Genomic DNA, 20950 nt, shown 5'->3' with positions numbered 1-20950 from the left:
CTCTACATGTAGGCACAGCTGGGATGTTTCTATAAAGATATGGAAAATTCACAACAAGAAGCTCAAATCATCTTTTTTGTAAACTTTTGTTTTCAACCAACTCTGATTGTCAATTTCTAGATGTAAGTCCAGATATAAGGCTGACTTAATTGTATCTATTGTATCCTTTATCTCTAGGTGGATGAGGTGACATACCTTCATGCAAAAGATATTTTGTAAACTACCACGATCTATCTTTTGTGGTAATAAGCATTGTGTACAAGTTTCATAACATTTCGTTGAGGCAAATTAAAGTTTGAGAAAGGAAAACAAAAATTTTGCAATTGTTCAATTTGTTAAGGGGCATAACTCTAGGAGATAAAAGGGATGATATCCAAATTCAAACTTGAACTGTATTGTGTGGGTCAAACTTGCTCTGTGTTTTGTGGGTCAAACTTGAACTTTGATTTGGGTCAAACTTGTACTGTGTTTTGTGGGTCAAACTTGTACTGTGTTTTGTGGGTCAAACTTGAACTGTGTTTTGTGGGTCAAACTTGAACTGTGTTTTGTGGGTCAAACTTGATCTGTGTTTTGTGGGTCAAACTTGAACTGTTTTGTGGGTCAAACTTGAACTGTGTTGTGTGGGTCAAACTTGATCTGTGCTTTGTGGGTCAAACTTGAACTGTGTTTTGTGGGTCAAACTTGAACTGTGTTGTGTGTGTCAAACTTGATCTATGTTTTGTGCGATCAAACTTGAACTGTTGTTTGGGCAAACTTGATCTGTGTTTTGAGGGTCAAACTTGAACAGTGTTGTTTTGGGGGTCAAATTCGAACTGTGTTTTTTTGGCAAACTTGATATGTGTTTTGTGGGTCAAACTTGATCTGTGTTTTGTGAGTCAAACTTGAACTGTGTTTTGTGGGTCATACTTGATCTGTGTTTAGCATTCTGTATAAGTGTAATAACATTTGGTAGCAGCAAACAAATATTGAAGAACAGAAACCAATTTTGGGCTGTATGGATGTTCAGACGGACAATGGTAAAACTTTTAAATGCACCCTTTGCTACAGCAGGGGCATTAAATGAAGAAACATTATGGGAAATAATATTTTGTTTAACTTATATCAAGGGAACAAAAAATGAATATCATATGAGATTTTAAATAGTTTTATTTTAACTCCTGCAGGTTGAACACAGCCTTATTAAATAAAGTATCATGATAAATAATACAATGTGATATGACAAGACATGAAACATCTAGCAACGTTTACCTGCAGACACAACTACATCACCACAATCTATATTGGTTGATGCTAAAGATAATATATTGTCTTCATTGTTAGAGAATCGTGGATAGTTGGTATGGTTCATTTATAAATGCTTCATTAAAACTAGTAATAAAAAGGAACCTCCTTTCACAGGGCAAATTAATGTAATAGACAGATCAGTTAGGGGATGGTTTGGACACTAAAAGAGTTTAAATATGTAAGCAAATGAATTAAGATGAAGCTATGATAACTTAACCAGGGACATGACTATTAACCAAAAAGTCATTGTAAAGAAAATGAAGAAATAAGATATATGATTCTTAAACTATTAAACAAATAACCATTTTTTAGGCAATTTTAATAATCGCAGGACAACTAAGGACCTGAAGTTTTCAGTCAGCACATAAAACTAAGTAAAACAACTAATATAGATTGTGGTGAAATACATCATAGATGTTATAGTTCTAGAGAGTATAGTTATTCACAAAACACATAAAAAATCATAAACTCATTTCAGTTGTACCATAGAATTAAAGTCCACATGGGGAAATATTTAGATCATATCATAATAATATGTACATTACAGTTTTGATTTACATTTCTAACTAATCACAAGAATCAATATTCAAGTCTGTTTTTGAAATACTGATAAAAACTTGATTATAAATTTATACTTTCAAACATTTTAATCTACTAAAAACTTTCTGTACAAATTTGCTTTCAAAGAAGTTATCTCGTCATTGACGTGTTAATTATGTGATGGCAGACCTAATCTATGGTACATCCAAAACAGTTTATTTACTACACAACCGTTTATCACAACATTTAGTTCATCACATGACATAAATAATATGACAACATACCACATATAATGATTTGGAAAAGTAACCAACCACTGCTTGGTATTATAATATCTAATTTTAACATTTATAAAAAATTTGTCAACATAATTTACTTATAATTCTCTCTGAATTTTTCATACATTAAGGCATAATCACATTTGAAAAAAAAAAATCAGAATTTTCAACAAGGAAGAATTGTCTCCCTTTCTTCAATCAAATGTTTTTTTCTTCCCAATTTTGCTTTTAAGAAAGCTGTTTTTCCTAAACATTTCTTAATGATTTGGTTGCAAAACAATGTCTAAAAATTTGAACAATATGCATATTTCAGAAGTTATACATTCATTGAAAAATCTTCAAAAAGAAGCATCAAGGAAGAAAATTGAACAAGTTTTTATATTCAAAACATTATTTTTTCAATAGCACTAATTGAAAACAAAAGAATAATTTCTATGTACAAATAAATAAATAAACCTAAACATATGACCAACAGACATATGAAATAATATAAATAATAAGAAACCAATTGCTTGATTTGGAAAAATCTTAATTTTATCTTCAAGAAAACCAAATTTTATTCTCAAATTTATGTATAGAAAACCAGTCCATGTTTATTGTTGATTTCAAAACTGAAAGCACAAGTTGAGTTTAAAAAATAATGCCACCATTTCTAAACCAAAAATTATCAATATAGATTTCTGGTGACAATTCAATATTATAATTGCAATGGTTGTAAATTTATAAATAATCTTTCCTGATTGAATGAATTGTGAACCTACTCCACAAATTATACATTTTATGATATCATATTAAAAATAGCATTAAATAAATCTACATTTTCATTTAATCAATCATTTCTTGTTTAAATTTTAACACTTCGAAGATTTCTAATTCAAACAATAAGTTTAATATCTATATATTTATTATTAATCTCTGAGATCAACTTAATTATTAGTGGATTTCTAAGATCATATGCTGAAGTCTTGTGGATATTCGTTCACTGATTTTATGCTCTATTCTTTTAAAATTTGAAATTTCTACGCTCAGCATCAAACACTAATTTTACACAAAGAAACAACTCTCTTGTTTTGTTTCCATGATTACAAACAACAAATCATCTAATTCTGAGAACACCAAAATTGTTTGAGTTTTAAATCAAAATATATCATCTTTGTAGCATAAAATATTTAATGATTATCTCCCCTGACAAAATTTTATGACGATTATCTCCCCTGACAGAATTTTATGATGATTATCTCCCCCGACAAAATTATAGAATGATCATCTACCAACAAAAATATTTGAAGATTATCTCCCCTGACAAAATTTTAGGACTACAAGCTCCCCATACAGAATTATATGACGATTATCTCCTGACAGAAATATTTGAAGATTATCTCCCCTGACAAAATTTTATGACAATTAGCTCTCCTGACAGAACTATATGACGATTATATCCCGACAGAAATATATGAAGATTATCTCCCCTGACAGAAATATATGAAGATTATCTCCCCTAACAGAATTTTATGATGATCGCAAATATCCACAAGATATGAACATGTAATATCAGCTGAGATTTTCTTATTGTTCCCATCAATACAATGATTAATACACTTAAAATAAAACGTTTATGCCAGCTACCTATATAATATCCAAAAGCAAACTTTCCTGACAATGTTAAACTGATGGATGATGTAGTCTGTCATGAAGTGTTATACCTCTTCTGTATAAATGAATGAATTTATAAAATGATCTGTAAGTTGGAATTTTCCATGTATGTTCCAAGGCTAGTGGCAGTGATGAAAATAGCAAAGTTTATCCTCAACTGGTGAATTCATGTATTAAGTCTTATGGTTTAACATAAGAACATCCTTAACTGGTGAATTAATGTATTAAGTCTTAGGTTTATCATAAGAACATTTTACCTCCAGTTTATTATAATGCCTCTAAACTTTCAGTAATAATGTTTGTCAGTTTAATTCTTTAATTAATATTATGCAAATTTTGCATTTCAAAATAATGGAATGAACAAAATAGCTGAATAATATCCAGCCCTGGAACATAACAAGAATATCCAAGGAATGTTTATTTATTTCTAGTGCCAATGCATCATCTGTATCCATTCTTTAAAAAGCTTTACTATTCAAAATGTATGTATAAGTCAAAACAGTTTACTACAGGTAGGCTGGCTGGTAAATCTATTTACAATATCTGACATTCAATAAATTTGTAATAAATGCATGTACATTGTATTTGCTTACTTGCAAAAATTGAATTGCATATTTTTATAGCTAATATCATTTACGCTAGACTTGGAGGTACATCAAGATTCAAACAATGTTTTATCTCATTTTTCCTAAAGAGGTTTTTTAACATGGGTGGAAAGGTTATAATGGTTAGCCAAAAGCTATATCTAAACAATAAATATGGCAGATACTGTAATTTTCAAGTTACATTTAAATTGGACAACAAAAAATAAACATTGAAAGTTTCATAGCAAAACATCTTTTCTGTCCTTTCACTCTTCTCTCTCTCTCCCACTTCGTCTTTACACAGTAGATTCACGCATGCCTATAAATGAAGGAATTTTACTTTTTGGTAAATCACCATTTGACTTAGACTGATCGTTCTCCCCTGCTGACTCATCATCCTCATTGTGAGGAGAAACCTCAATGACACTGTCTAATGAATTAAACTCTTGTGACATAGTAATGTCTCCTCCTTTGTCAGGAGAATGAGGCATAGAAATGTCCTCCACCGTGCTGGAGTTAGAGAAGGTAAGGTTATCTGACATGTCATTCACTTCAAGTATCGTATCACTGGCGACACTTGACTCCATTGATCTACTCGATTCCATAGACTTACAACTAGAGTCAAACTTCTCGTAATCCCAAACCAAAGAATTTACCCCATTAGAATCAGTGGAGTGTGACATTTCAGATATATCCTCATGGTTAGTGTCTGTTCCAGGGGATATAACTCCATTGGATTTTTCAAAAATCGTAACACTTATGGAGTCTTCCGATTGAGAAATGGTTGTTGAAGTGTCTTTATCACTTGAATCTGTTTTATCACTTGTAAAATAATCACTGTCTAAAGATTGAGAAAGCTCGGGAGGGGCCACTGGTGAAGGCAGGGGTTGTGGCCCTTCAAAAACATCAGCATCGTTACAAGAATGAGACATACGATTGGTCCTCCCAGTGGTTTTTGTTCTTGGACTGTTTGGTAGTGAGTCAGATCCTAAATGTGTTCTTGGACTGTTTGGTAATGAGTCAGACCCTAAATGTGTCCGATACGTGGGACTACCTCTACTTGGTGATGTTCTTTTTTCCTCATACAAATAAGAGGCCGATTTACGTTTCCATTTTTTATTGTCCTGAGATTTTTCACCAATGTTTGACGAAAGAGACCGTCTGTACGCTGGACTTCTGAGTGGAGATTGGTCACTGACAACGGGTGAGACTGTCTTACGTCTTAGCACAGGTGAAACAGTGTCACCAGGATTCTGTGGTTCACCCACTTTCAGGAGATTTTCCATCGAGCCTTCCGATTGGCTCATTTTCCACATTAATTCCTCATTATTCATAGAAAGTCTTTTGTTTACTTTAGATTCTTTATCAAATTTCTTCATCAACATTTGACATTTATCATTCATTTGTCTGAAAATAAAATATTAAGATTAAAGAATGGAAATACTGAAGATCAATAAACAAACAAATTCAATAAATCAACATAAAATGCATTATCCTGTCTATGTCTATGTCTGCATCTACATCTATTGAAGCACACTGGACAAGTTTTATAGAATGATTAATAAAATAAGTTGTAATTATAAATTTACTTTTAAGCAAACTATGAATTGTTCAATATACTATAAAGGACTTTCTACTACAAGAAAATATTATTTAAGCTGTATTTAGCAAACCTTTCCTCAATTCTCTTTAACTTGTGATTTTATTTGGTCTTTTTACCTTTTTGATTTGAGATTTACTGATGTTATGTTGTGAGACGTAGCACACATTTGATGTACAAAATTATATGATGAGATCTTTGATGAGATCTTTGATGTTTTATTTTTAATCCAATCTTTAAGAAATTATACAGAAATAAAACATTGACCAAGTGACTACTGTAAATTCAGAAATTATGCGAGGTTTTTATTATTGCGAAAAATGCAACAGAGTTGTAAACGCAATAATTTAAACTCGCATTTTGAAATATTTTAAATGAATTAAAACATGATTTTTCTCTAAATCGTAAAAATTACAATCACATAAAAGTCTTAGATGATAAAATCGCAATAATATTAATGCACGCAATAACTTCTGAATTTACAGTATATAGATTGATTGATTGATGATTGTTTTATGCCGCATCAGCACAAAAAGGCTATATCACAGCAAGAGCTATATAGAAAGTGGGGGTAAAACACAATCAATCATTTCACAAATTTATTTTATAATAGACTTAAGTGTTTTACTTTTCATGGTCTGTTTTCATGGTTATAATGGCTTCTAGATTCTCGATCTTTTGGTTCAAAGCCAGGATTTTATCTTTAGCAATATTCAACTCGTCCACCTGTAAAACAGAAAGTTTAAATTATCCTTGTTTTTCATATTTATTATGCAATAACAAAACACTCATGTTGCCATAACTTTTTTTTTGGGCCTATACCTTTAAAAACTGACTTGACATCTTACAACAAATATAGTCTATATGAATTATTTTCCATAGAAGTATCTTCAAAATAGTGCTTATAATATAGTGGCTGTCTTAAACTTGCAGAGTTTATTTGCTCTGTGTTGAAAGCTTTACTTTCACTGAGACTTTGAGATGAAGAACAGAAATAAATGTATGGTTTGTTTGCTTTTTGTGTATATTTTAGGCGTCTGTACTGATTTTGTGTGTATTTCAGGCGTCTGTTCTGATTTTGTGTGTATTTCAGGCGTCTGTACTGTTTTTGTGTGTATTTAAAGGTGTCTGTACTGATTATGTGTGTATTTCAGGCGTCTGTACTGATTTTGTGTGTATTTCAGGCGTCTGTACTGATTTTGTGTGTATTTACAGGTGTCTGTACTGATTATGTGTGTATTTCAGGCGTCTGTACTGATTTTGAGTGTATTTCAGGCGTCTGTACTGATTTTGTGTGTATTTCAGGCGTCTGTACTGATTTTGTGTGTATTTCAGACGTCTGTACTGTTTTTGTGTGTATTTCAGGCGTCTGTACTGATTTTGTGTGTATTTACAGGCGTCTGTACTGATTATGTGTGTATTTCAGGCGTTTGTACTGACTTTGAGTGTATTTCAGGCGTCTGTACTGATTTTGTGTGTATTTACAGGTGTCTGTACTGATTATGTGTGTATTTCAGGTGTCTGTACTGATTTTGTGTGTATTTCAGGCGTCTGTACTGATTATGTGTGTATTTACAGGTGTCTGTACTGATTATGTGTGTATTTCAGGTGTCTGTACTGATTTTGAGTGTATTTCAGGCGTCTGTACTGATTATGTGTGTATTTCAGGCGTCTGTACTGATTATGTGTGTATTTCAGGTGTCTGTACTGATTTTGAGTGTATTTACAGGCGTCTGTACTGATTATGTGTGTATTTCAGGCGTTTGTACTGACTTTGAGTGTATTTCAGGCGTCTGTACTGATTTTGTGTGTATTTACAGGTGTCTGTACTGATTATGTGTGTATTTCAGGTGTCTGTACTGATTTTGTGTGTATTTCAGGCGTCTGTACTGATTATGTGTGTATTTACAGGTGTCTGTACTGATTATGTGTGTATTTCAGGTGTCTGTACTGATTTTGAGTGTATTTCAGGCGTCTGTACTGATTATGTGTGTATTTCAGGCGTCTGTACTGATTTTGTGTGTATTTCAGGCGTCTGTACTGATTTTGTGTGTATTTCAGGCGTCTGAACTGATTTTGTGTGTATTTACAGGTGTCTGTACTGATTATGTGTGTATTTCAGGTGTCTGTACTGATTATGTGTGTATTTCAGGCGTCTGTACTGATTTTGAGTGTATTTCAGGCGTCTGTACTGATTTTGTGTGTATTTCAGGCGTCTGTACTGATTTTGTGTGTATTTACAGGTGTCTGTACTGATTATGTGTGTATTTCAGGTGTCTGTACTGATTTTGAGTGTATTTCAGGCGTCTGTACTGATTATGTGTGTATTTCAGGCGTCTGTACTGATTATGTGTGTATTTCAGGCGTCTGTACTGATTATGTGTGTATTTCAGGCGTCTGTACTGATTATGTGTGTATTTCAGGCGTCTGTACTGATTATGTGTGTATTTCAGGCGTCTGTACTGATTATGTGTGTATTTCAGGTGTCTGTACTCATTTTGTGTCATAGATCGGTTGGAGTGGTAACTTACTGAACATATTTATTGAGTTCATATGATAAAGGTTAAGTGTTACTTTTCTATTATTAATTTGTTTGTAATATAAAATGTATACAAAATCAGAAAAATATTATAACCAAAAATATCTTATCAAATAAAGGTAAATTCTTTAAACAAATGTATTTGACAACAAAAATGAAGACAGCAATGATTGTTTTCATTTGAAACATCAATATAACAATTATCATTTATAGTTCGAATGCAGTATGAATTTATTCCAATGTGAAAGCTCATAAAATGAAACAAGTTCCATTTAAACATCATTACACACTTACCGCTCTTCCAAGATCAATGTTTTTGTTTCTGAGTTTAAATATTTCATCATTCCTCATGTCTAAGACTTGTTTCAGACTTTCTATCTCAGCTGGCATATGTCGATATCGTGCTATTGCCATCTGAAATGAAGGGAAATAAGTCATAACTGTTTAAAGACAATTAACCACTAAGCTTTGGCTTTGAAAATTCCTAAATGCAGAAAGATTCGCTCCAGAAATGGTGAACTAATCTGTTTTTTTTTTAAACAAATGGAAACCACAGCTTTTTCCCCAGCCAGGGAATATTTTGGTGTTTAAGGTTATTAAGCGAGTTAACACATTGACTGACAGAACTACTGTTCATCTAAACATCTTTGAGCAAATGTGTTCACTTGACATCCCCAAGGTTAACAAAATGATGAGAAATGAAACAATTATTCATGTAACTAAATCATATTTTATTTCCTAGTTGCTGTTTAATTCAAATTCTATGATTAACTGGCTTTCAAATCTGTAAGACACATTCAGTAGTAATTGCTGAAATTGTCAAAGGAAAGGAACCATCAAACAGCTTAAACTAACAAAATTATGGTTGTAAAGACATTTTTTTTTCTGTACTGATCAAGTACAAGTTCAATTACTATCTCTGTCGAGTTGCAGTAGAAACTTAAGTGGTAGGAGTAGCAATTTATTTCCTTAAAGTGGTCAAACCTAAACTTTAAAATAAGTTTGCTACAGCTGCCCTGAGATCGCAGTACTTGAAAGTAAGACCAAACATTGCAGGGCTCAAGTCCTATCAACATGTGTCCTAGTTACATGATTGTGGATACATATGACAATTGGCTAGAGGATGTTCAACATGAATGTAAATAGATCTGATTTAAGATTGTAACCAACCTGTACTTTAATATCAGAATCTCGTAACAAAATCTCCTCACTGTCTCGTGCTCTCACCCTCAGTTCATCACATTCTGTACGTAATGTCTCAACTTTGTCCTAAAACAGATAAGGAAGTGATCTTGGTCATTTCAAGAGTTTGCATTGGAGTATGTTTAAATGTAAAAAAGTGAAAAGTGTTGAATTTTTATTTGTCCTAAGGAGTCCTCCTATCATCATGTAACCCCATCCTCAGTGTGTAACAATCTGTTTCAAAATGAGTATGTTAGCCAATATTCTTTCTGTCTTTTCTTAAATCAGATTTTCTATTAAAAGAGCTGTAGGTTTCTATTTTAAAACATATGTATATATGTACTCAAAAATTCAATTCTGAATTCTTCAAAGGTCTTAAATTGCCTTAATGATCTCTTGGTAGTGCGTTTGTTTTAAGAAGTTATGTGTTCAGGCAAGGCTGGGTCAAACCTAAGACTTTAAGTCTGGCAAATGCTGCTTATTCACTTGTTATTATTATTACGGATTACATGCAAAGAGTGGTCGACTTAGAGTCTGAATAATGTGTCTGGATAGGTAGACATGTCTTCCTGCAAACAGTTACCTTTAGGAGATAAATGTTTTGTATTTTAAGCTCCAAAGGCATCAATTGGTGATTTGATGGTCACAAATTAAGTTTACCGTCGGAGCTTTCACATACATTTCATAGCATCAATTGTCAATTGATGCTATGAAAAATTAGTGACGTTATCCAATCAAAATGAACTTTACAAATGTTGTTGCATTAGAATGATACAAATTTGAGTCAGTGTCTGCCAAATCAGGGTTATATAATACTCCTACGACATAAGAATATTCCAGTCCTGAATACTGTGGATTCATTATTATTCGTTGGATACCAATTTTCGTGGATTTCGTGGGAACAGTTGAACCATGAAATTAAATGTTCAACGAATGATAAATTTTCAATAGGCTTGTATGTAGATTTCGGCTAAACCATGAAATCAAATATCCACTAACATGTCAGTTTTCCTCAATCCACGAAAATAAATGAATCCACAGTATGCATTGAATTTTGCAGCTAGATGTTAAACAGCCATTAATCATCATTTTCATCAAAGGCCTCAACATTTCCCTTTAACAAAGGCATGTTGATTTTGATGATCTAATCTGACAGTGGAATTTTCTTTAACAACAGCTTATATATCTACCATTCATGCATGTATTTTTTTTAAAAACATAACCAATTCTTAAACATTCATAAAATATCTTACAGCTAAGTTCAGCTTCATTGCTTCAAATCGCTTTGTAATTTCTTCTAGCTTGTCTCTGTGTTGCTTGTGTAGTTCTGAAAATAAATAATAATAGATTTTAGAAGTGATCTTTTTTTTGTTATCAAAACACTGTTGTATCATGTCCATATTTTGAATTTTATAATCCTTGACTTTATTCATATGACATTTTCAACCAGTTCAATTTGCAAATTCCCTAAATTAAATGGCAATAAATGTTTTATTAAAATTGAGAAAGGAAATGTGGAACATGTCAATGTGACAACAACCCGACTAAAGAGTAGAAAACAGCTGAAGGCAACCATTGTGGGTCTTCAACACAGCGAGATTTTTTAATTTAATCAAAGTCCTCCCTCTTTTTAATAATTCTCCATCACATGGGGTTAAAAAAGGTAATATCTTCTCCATATGACATCACATGGGGGAAATAACAGGTAATATTTCATCCATATGATATAAAATATATTAAATTGTATAAATCTGTGAATTGTAAATGTGTATTGCATAAGATTGAGCTTCAAAATTGAAATTTGAAGACATTCACCTAACGATTGAATTCAAATTACACATTCAGCTTAATTTTAGTACTTTTACCTAACTACCCCAAACAATATTATATCTACATGTGGTAGAATTATAATAAAGGTATGAAAATGATATAAAATATATATTCTATTTATTGAATGCAATCAAGTGAGAAGACATTAAATATTACATAAAACCTCACTCTTTCAAAGTTTAAACATCCTGAATATTTAACTTGTAAATAAAACTTTCTCAGGCAACAGATATTAGATAAAGAGAATATAAATTTAGTCACATCATTAAATATCTATCACCTATTCAAATCTTAATGTCATCTGCTGTTCAGTCCTCAAACAAATTAATTTGAGTAAGCAGATTCTACTCTTTTAAAAAGGCATATAAACTTCTGATGAAAAAACTGTGGATGCATTTTAATTTATTTTAGTGGATTGTGGAAACCTTGCATTTAGAAGTTCTGCCAAAGTCTGGATACAACTTTAAAGAAATTTGTATTTCATTAAACACTTTTTAAAAATGTGTGATTCACCTGTACCCACAAAACCCACAAAAATAGGTATCCAACTAATAATAATGTATCCATAGTACTGGTTTATCATAGACAACTACAAAAAATCATTGCTCTATAGCCATTTTTTCTAATTTTAAACAAAAGAAGGTTCACAGGCACATTTCTAGACCTCATTAGAAGGGTAGTTGAAAGGTAGCAGGTTTAGGAACTTTCTCGTTATTGCAGTAGGGGGAGAATTGTGTCTGCTTTGAAAGTATACAATCTAACTTGTTATGAAAATGACTCATTTCCTCCATAATGACGCCTTTTGACGCCACCCCCCTTACTCCATAATGACGCCTTTTGACGCCTGTGTTGTACCTCAGTTGAAACACTTTGACTACAAAGTGTCTGCAGTTGACTTAATAAAGTTTGTATCCAATATGAAAAGGAATATCATAGGAATATCTGACTTAAATTTATTTGATGAAATAGTTGTTTTTCACAATGCCTTAATACTTCAAAGCATAAGTTCAGCATTTTATCAAAAAAATCCTATGCGAATCAAGTATGCAAAAAAAAAAATTCAATGGAGGAAAGGGTTAATAAACATGAAACAATGTGACAAATCCTGATAGCTCAAACTATTTCTGAAAAAGTTTTTCTATATAATATCCAATATCTTTTTTAATTAAAAATAAAGAAATGTTGATCATGTTTACCCAACTCATTATCTCTACATAGATACATGCCTCCCCTACTTTTTTGGTATTTAACTTTGTACCTAATTAGGGCTGATTAGACTTATAAAATCCATGTCATATACACCAGATACTTTCTTCTCTAAACAAATAAAATATCTTATTCATAATATCACCTCAGAAAATATTTTATTAAAATTATACTGGCTGAAGTCCAATTTAAACAAGTCTTTACAAGATTTCAAAGTTAACATTTTTGATGCCTTTTCTTAGACACTTCTCAGATTTTTTTTCATCAATATAAAAGTTTTGAAAGTAAGAAAGAATAAAAGAAGATGGGAGAATAATTATGATACCAGTAATTTTACAATGATATTAGAGGATTTGGACATACAAGTTCATCCATTTCCAGTAGCAAGTACATCACAGATATTCATGATGATGCCACTTTTAACAATAAGAAAAAAAAGTGAACATAAGGATGATTTGTCTCAATAGCCACAAGTCAATGTGTAGTGTTGCTTCCAATCTGGTATCCAACCCTTAGGTACCACCTAAATCAAATTGAGCTTCTTATATCTTGAGCATTTCAAAAGATTATAAATTTAAGTGGCATTCTGCATAAGATATGCATAAAAACCTTAAGGCAAAAAATATCAGAATAAATATATGTATCAAGTACTCTAAAAAATGTTGAGGAAAAATATGAACATGTCAAGCAAAAAGATGATTGAATTGTTTTTTTTTTTAAATATACACTATAAATACCTTTGGATGCACCAAGCACAGTAGATAAAGGCTTCTTGCCATTTTTAACCAAAGCCAAAGCCATTTTTTTATTTTAAATTAAATCCCAATTCCAAAGAAATATCTTGTCATATTAGAGTTCTTAAATTTGACTTTCTGTAGGAGGCAATCCACTTATATCTAAATGTCAACTATGTTCCTCGAAGGCCACATCACTATTACACAGCTATACATATGTAAGGTATCCAAATATCATTACAATTCACTTCCCAAATATCAATCTCAACCAGATCATTTCAGACAGTAAAAATAAAATATTAAATCCCAACGCAAGTCAAACAGTTTAATCATATAATCGTTGGGAATTCATTTATTATCATTATGTCTTCAATTATATAGGTAAATACTCCAAAATTAAACAAAAAAATTTCGTCCTTCGGGGGAAAATATAACTGTATTAAATGTAGATGTCATAATGTAAATCAATTTAAATGTCTATCTTGAAATCTTGACTTTAACGACTAATAATACCGATGTTACACATTTAATAACGATTTCTATTCAATATAAAGTTCTTCATTTAACGACTCGTTCCACAAATTGGTCACTTTCCTAGGGACATCCAAACTGACCAAAGTCATCAATTGAAATGAATGGAACATAAAACTTCAAACTATGAGTAGGTAGACATATTTGAAGCTCCCATTCAGTTATATTTCATTCAAATTTTTATGGTTCTTAAACATATTATCCTTAAACATATAACGGTATGTCGATAGTCAACATTTTTATCTAACTACCTAAACTATTGTAGGCTCGGTATAAAAGGACGATATAAAAGAAATTACACTCAAATCTCATGTTGTTTGTGTATTTATCCAGTAAATACACGAGTATAAATAAAATATAAATATTCTTTTGTACGGCAATACACGATATAGAAACTTAATTTGTTGTATGATATATAAAATAGATAAAAGTTCTCCTTTACGTGGTGCCAACTGTTAAAGATGTTGTATGTAATCAAACGTAATGGACTCTTTAGACGGACAAAATGACTTTTTTAAGCAAATGTAATTATAAACGTTGTATAACATCCGATTTTATGCAACTGATTCTTGCCATTTATATTAATATCCATTTAAAGTTAACATTGCTGGTAGTTCCTTTTACATCTAGTAATTCAAATAAAATTTGGGAAGTTGTGTACTTCGATACTAGTTCATTTTTACTATCCTTTGCATCACAAGTTTAAAGTAATAATTCCAACTGGTTGCTATAACTTTTGATTCATATTAGGGGTTTCACTACTGAGGAAAAAACTTAAAACCAGTTGAGTACAAACCCCTTTTCCAAGAATAAAACAGAAGTCTAGTATATATCATATATTCAATGTAATTCAAAACTTTCTGCTGCTTAACTTAGAACCAAAATTATCATTTTGATCATAAACATCACAAAAATAGGGAAAATCAGTTATATTTAAAATCAGTGAGAAAATTCCAACTATTTAACCACTGCAGTTGATTATCTCTTTGTTAGTTGTGTTTTCTAACATTTGCTTCTGATGAGGTGATATTACAGACAGAAGAAGGTATTAACTATCTAATTATAGATTTTATATCTGACACTCATCTTTTCAGTTCAATAGGTAATACTGATCAACATATATTTGTTTATAATAAAATCTTGAATTCATCAAATATTTAAAATACAATAGAGAGAGATACCAGTGGGTGGTGTGATCCCGTCACAAGTTATAAAGGAGATCTTTTAGGTTTGGAAAATTGTCAAAAACATCATTTATGTTAAGTAAGTAAGAATTATAAATTTATTTATAGACCTCTATAAAAAAAAAATGATAAAAGTTTAAATTCAACTATCCATTTTCTATTTTTTTATAATTTAAAATAAGCAGAGGCTTCTGCATTTATTTGCAGACTTAATCTATTCACACAGCAAGCAATTTTATTCCAAAATGTACCATACTTTTCCAAGGGAAAGAGGATTCTACTAATAACCATAAGCCAGTATACCAAAGCTACATAAAAATCAAAAGAAAAAATCAAAAAATGCCATTTCCCAAAATAAGACTAACTTGCTGGATCTGAAAAAGTCATAAGAAATGAACCTACCCCACAATGCCATCTGGTACCAACTGACTGGAAACATAAAACATTATTCGTATCAATTTATAAGAATTTTATTCATAAGTAACCCCGGTCTAAACTCTTTTTTAAGCTATATTAATGAAATTTATTGTAGGAATGAAGACCATTCTATGAATTGTTTTTCCTGATTTCTGTGGACCTTAGTCTTTCTAGAACACTGACAGAATTTATTTGTAATCAATCTTTTTCCATTTTTTCTTTTCTTAGGTATAATTTTTGTTATATTCAAATACAATTAAGACTGGTCCACTTATTCTACTGAGATTCTAAAGTTATAATTGGAAATCAACCTCTAAATGTCTTCAATAAGGACTTGTTTTGTTTAAACTTGGAATATAGTAAAAAAAAATCTATAATTTGTTTCCATGGTAATTTATAGGTTTCCATTTAGCAATAAAAATAATGCAAATCTCCAAAATGTCCAAAGCAAACATTTAAGTAGATTTATGACAAGTATATAAAAACATATCCTTCAGAATTTTATGATTAATGATTTCAATGCACACCAATTTAGATTTTTTAAAAGTCCAGACAAATATTGACAGACTAGATTTACCTCTTTAACTTTTCAAATTCAGCAAATGAAATAAATAAATGTTTTGTCATGCTTTCAAACAATGAAAATACTTAATATTGTGAAACTAAAACAACAGATGTCATATCTAATTGACAATGCACAAGAGAAAATATAATATTAGCAAGACAATTCTGTTAAACAATAAAATATGACATTGGTGCCCAGGAGACCAAAGGTAAGAGAGGGATTGGAACCAATGTCCAGGATTCAAACAGAATAAAAGATTGATTCCCCTGGAAGTCGAGATATCCTTTTTACCAATTCTTAAAATAACAAGAATGTGTCCATAGTCCATAGTACACAGATGCCCCACTCACACTATCATTTTCTATGTTCAGTGGATTGTGAAATTGGGATCAAAACTCTAATTTGGCATTAAAACTAAAAAGATGATATCATAGGGAACGTGTGTACTAAGTTTCAAGTTGATTGGAATTCGACTTCATCAAAAACTACCACGACCAAAAACTTTAACCTGAAGCAGGGCAGAGGGACAAACAGAAGACAATGAAAAGACCCACAGACCAGTAAACATAATACGCCTCTGCTATAGTAGGTGGAGCATAAAAATTAAAAAAAATGTTATAAAACTCATTATTTATTGTCATGCCTGTTTGCACAGAAAATATTCTGATTTGGAATGAGCGTTATCATTTGCCTTGTCTATAAATGGTTCATATGAGAAGGATAGAATCTTTCCTGTCAAATATCCCTATTCCATATCTCTATGATACAGCTCTCCCCTGGTCCTGATTGTTAATAAGTCCACAAGGACAAGGAACTGGAATCTTATCATTCAGATTATACATATGTACATCAAAAGCACATATGTTTGAAGATAACAGAATAAATAAATGCAAAATATGTCCATATGACACAGATGATGCTTTGCTTGTATAACTTTATAAAGGGGCATTACTCTGGAACAGTAAAAGTGATCCAATCCCAAATTCAAAATTGATCTGAGTCTTGCAATAATAGGCATTGTGTTCAGTTTCATAACATTTGGTTGAGGCAAACATAAGTAAGAGAACAGAAACCAATTTCAGGACGTATGTACTGACAAGGGTAACACTTGTGCCCTCAACTACGGCATATCAAATGAGAGAGAATGGCATACATCAGCTGTTGGTCAAACATATCATTCATAAAGCACGGTCACTTTACTACGCTTCACCTGTTCTTGTTAATCAAACACAAGTGGTTATCAATATCATGAAATAGACTTAAGTCTTGTTCTACTGTTTGAACAATTACTTGGAAAAACAAATCTGATAGATTTACAAAAGGCATGAAATATGTCTTATCTCTCCATAAGGGTGTTTAAACATTGGTGAATTCTAGTATTTATACTACATATTAAACCTTGATAACAAACAAGGGGAAACATAACAAAAGTGTTTTGTAAACAAAGACAGTCAAACAAATCAAGTTTATCAACAAGGTAGGTCAATAAATACAATTTGGTCAGGTAAAAAAAAAGGTAAAATACTGAGTCAGCACTTCTGGGAGAAAGATAGGAATTTTATAACAAATAATTTCAAATTAATTTTTTATTGACATTACTAGTTGATATGATTCAATTAAGGTCCATTTGTAAATCTTTTAAAAGTTCAGTGACACTGAGGTGAAATAAAAGTGAAAATAATAACACATTAAAATGTAGACATGTGTAAAAATATTAATGTTCATTTTGTTTCCCTATATCTCATGTGGAATAATCAACAAAACATTGAAAACAATTTTAAATCATAACTAATCCACATTTAACCTACTATAAATGATTAAATTTTAATGTCTAAAATTTGATAAAATAACAAAATTAACAGAGGTCCATATGGTGTACATTATAAATTTTATAAATTTTAGTATAAAAACTGATTTTTTCAGCCGCAGAATGTCATTAACAAGATTACAACAATTAGAAAGTATGGACTAATGTCAAATTGTTCTAAATAATTGAAGAAATAAAACAAAACATCTGTTATTAGATTTTAGGATGTGAATTTAAGCATGGATGCTATTTTGGTACTTCAAATTACACAATCATGAGTCGTTTTGGAGGTTTGTTTGAACCAATTTTTGAATGATACAATATGGATTCAAAATCAAATTGGCGAAACCATATAGTAAATTATAATACATCTACAAAATAAACTCAGAGCAAAAACTTTTGTCTAGGTCATAAATAACATGAGTGATAAAACTGTCAAAATAGGTGTAATTTGGCTACCCTCTTGTTTTGTGCTATATGAAAAGAACTTCTTCTCTAAAAAAAACAAGGACTTAAAAATAATAAGACTAAGACATGGTTTCCAAAATTAAAACTATAACTTGTAAGGGATCTGACAATAACAATTTCTGCCTACTTCCAAAGAATGGGTTTTCCTTCTTAATTTCTGTAAAAGACGAAGCCATGTAACAAAGAGTTTCACAGTAACTAATATTCTCCTAAAATAGGACAGAATCTCAAAGAAAACCCAATGTGCTGTTAAGAGATGAACAAATTAATAACCTATTTTTACTGGAAATCCGGTTAAAAATGCAATGTAGACAGATGAACAGGTAATATCTTCAACCATGTGCCCTTTTTATGCACTCGTCTATAATCAGACCCTATATAGTAAGAACTAACCTTCCATTTGACCTTCATGTTTATGTTGTAAGCGTAGAATGTCATCTTTGTGTTTTAACTGTATTCTCATGTAGTCTTCTGTGTGTTCAAGCTTTAGTCTCGAAATCTACAAAAAATTAATAAAATATAACCAATAAAGAATAATTGGTGAGACATTCACAAATTATATAACCAGAATGTGTCCATAGTCCACTCGCACTGTTATTTTATATGTTCTGCTGACCTTGAAATTAGGGTAAACACTCTAATTTGGCATTAAAATTGGAACGATCATGTCATATGGAACATGTGTACTAAGTTTAAAGTTGATTAGATTTCGACTTCATCAAAAACTACCTTGACAAAAACTTTAACCTGAAGCGGCACAGAGAGACAGACAGACAAAGAAATGAACACATAGTTTACGAAAAAAATATAATGCCCATAAATGGGGCATAAAAATAGATTGCAGCAATCAATATTGAACTAAAACCTATTTACCCCTTGTGAGGCTAAAGATTACCTAGCTAAAGAAATCATTGAATTGGTGAAAGAGTCGACTGACCCATGGGTGACAAAATACCAAAATCTGAAAAAAGAGACAAACTTCAAAATTCTGTCTTATTCCAGAAATTATTCAATAACTTATTTAAATGTGCTTGCAACAACTGCATTACTTTACTTACTTCATCACTGTGGATTTCTTTTAGTTGTTTCAAAACCTTCATCTGAGTTTCTTCAGCTAAAATATAATGAATACATAGTGATTATTTCCCTTGGCACAATGTTAGGATAAAATTGATAAACTCATATAATGACATGTTATGACTTTTTTCCTATTTTCTAAAGTACCTTTATAAATATAAACACTAATATGTAAAATATTAACTAGTTAAGCAGGTCTAGTAAATTGACTGGAAAGTTATTAAATAGTATTAAATCTGACACTATTGCATCAGTGCAGTCTGATATCAAACAGAGTTACCTCCCATCAAATCAAAATAAATATCTGGCTATTTCTTAATTGAAAAATAACAAATATCCAAAATTCCTATAAGAATATTTCAGAATTGAGTATTGTATAAGAAGTTTGTCAAGTTCTCAGTATTTTTGAGAAAGGGTTTTGTTGCAAAACAAACTTTTTTCTGAAAAGATTAAGAGCCAAGTTGAAAATACAAGACAAGTAAAAGGAGTGTATATCCGTATACATTTGTTGTTATTAAACTTACTTATTTGAAGTGCCCTTAATTTCTCCAGTGTAAATTTGACGATCTCTGCTGCCAAAGCTTTCTCATTCTCCTCCACCATTCCATGTTTCTCCTGTTCATGTTTCGTGCATAGATCGGCTATTTCTTGTTCAAGTCTGGATTTGTGTGTTTTTAAATCATCTGAGAAACAAATAAAAAAGTCATCAGAGTATTAAAGAATTCATTTTACATCTCTATTTATAAAACAATTTTCATGTAAATTCTGCAAGGCATATGATAAGTTATTTTGGGTTATTATTGGTTTTTTTTATATGTAATAACGGAAATAACTTAATTTTGGCATAAAATAACCTATGGGTTTGTGTGAAGGTTATAAGCTCCAGTATAAGATTGTTCATATAAATGCAAAACAATTGATTAACACTTTAAAATTGTATTTGTTTGGATTTTGTAAAAAGTTTTAGAGTTGGTCAAAAAAACATTTGAGTTGAAAAGAGTCCTCCTCATATTCAGTCTAAATACAGCATTATCAACCAGGTGCAGAATGTGTGATTGATTTGTGACCTACCAGTTTGTGTCTGTGATTCTGTCAGCTGTTGCTGTATTCTGTGTAGTTGTGCTGCTAGTTTGGGACAAGAGAAGGCTTTCAGCTGTAATAGAAACATACAATACATAATTATAATAAAATAATATATTATAAAATATTTCATGAAGATTTCTGTATTAAATAGAAATGCAATAATTTTACTGGTCTTCCTTTATAAACAAAAGACAGCAACACTAACTTAAGTCAAGCAGACAAAAATAATATTAGCATTATAAATGTTAAAAAAAAGATCATGTGTATTTTAACAGGAAAACTTGACAGAGAGATGTTGAGTTCATACACAATTTAATTATAGAAGCACTCAGTTCCACTCTTACAAAGTCTTAGAAGTACAAGGTTTACAAACAAACCTCTTTTAAAC

The 20950-nt window shown here is 31.1% G+C and overlaps 1 protein-coding gene across 4 annotated transcripts in view; it reads right to left on the bottom strand.

Annotated features, from left to right (window-relative positions):
- Positions 1-1128: 1128 nt before the first annotated feature.
- The window catches only part of LOC134702194 (CAP-Gly domain-containing linker protein 1-like), a 94195-nt gene continuing 74373 nt past the window's right edge, over positions 1129-20950 (bottom strand). For all 4 annotated transcript variants that reach the window (XM_063563262.1, XM_063563261.1, XM_063563264.1 and 1 more), the window contains 9 exons: positions 20551-20632; positions 20004-20162; positions 19461-19516; positions 18796-18901; positions 10914-10987; positions 9649-9747; positions 8773-8892; positions 6568-6665; positions 1129-5746 (listed from right to left, as the gene is read on the bottom strand). In XM_063563262.1, coding sequence (XP_063419332.1) covers positions 4636-5746; positions 6568-6665; positions 8773-8892; positions 9649-9747; positions 10914-10987; positions 18796-18901; positions 19461-19516; positions 20004-20162; positions 20551-20632 — 1905 coding nt within the window. In that variant the 3' untranslated portion in view covers positions 1129-4635. The remainder of the gene's footprint in view (positions 5747-6567; positions 6666-8772; positions 8893-9648; positions 9748-10913; positions 10988-18795; positions 18902-19460; positions 19517-20003; positions 20163-20550; positions 20633-20950) is intronic.

Source organism: Mytilus trossulus, unplaced genomic scaffold, assembly GCF_036588685.1.
Source record: "Mytilus trossulus isolate FHL-02 unplaced genomic scaffold, PNRI_Mtr1.1.1.hap1 h1tg000424l__unscaffolded, whole genome shotgun sequence".
Classification (NCBI taxonomy): domain Eukaryota; kingdom Metazoa; phylum Mollusca; class Bivalvia; order Mytilida; family Mytilidae; genus Mytilus; species Mytilus trossulus.
The sequence above is the reverse complement of the archived record's forward strand: the minus strand, read 5'-3'. Positions and strand labels throughout refer to the sequence as shown.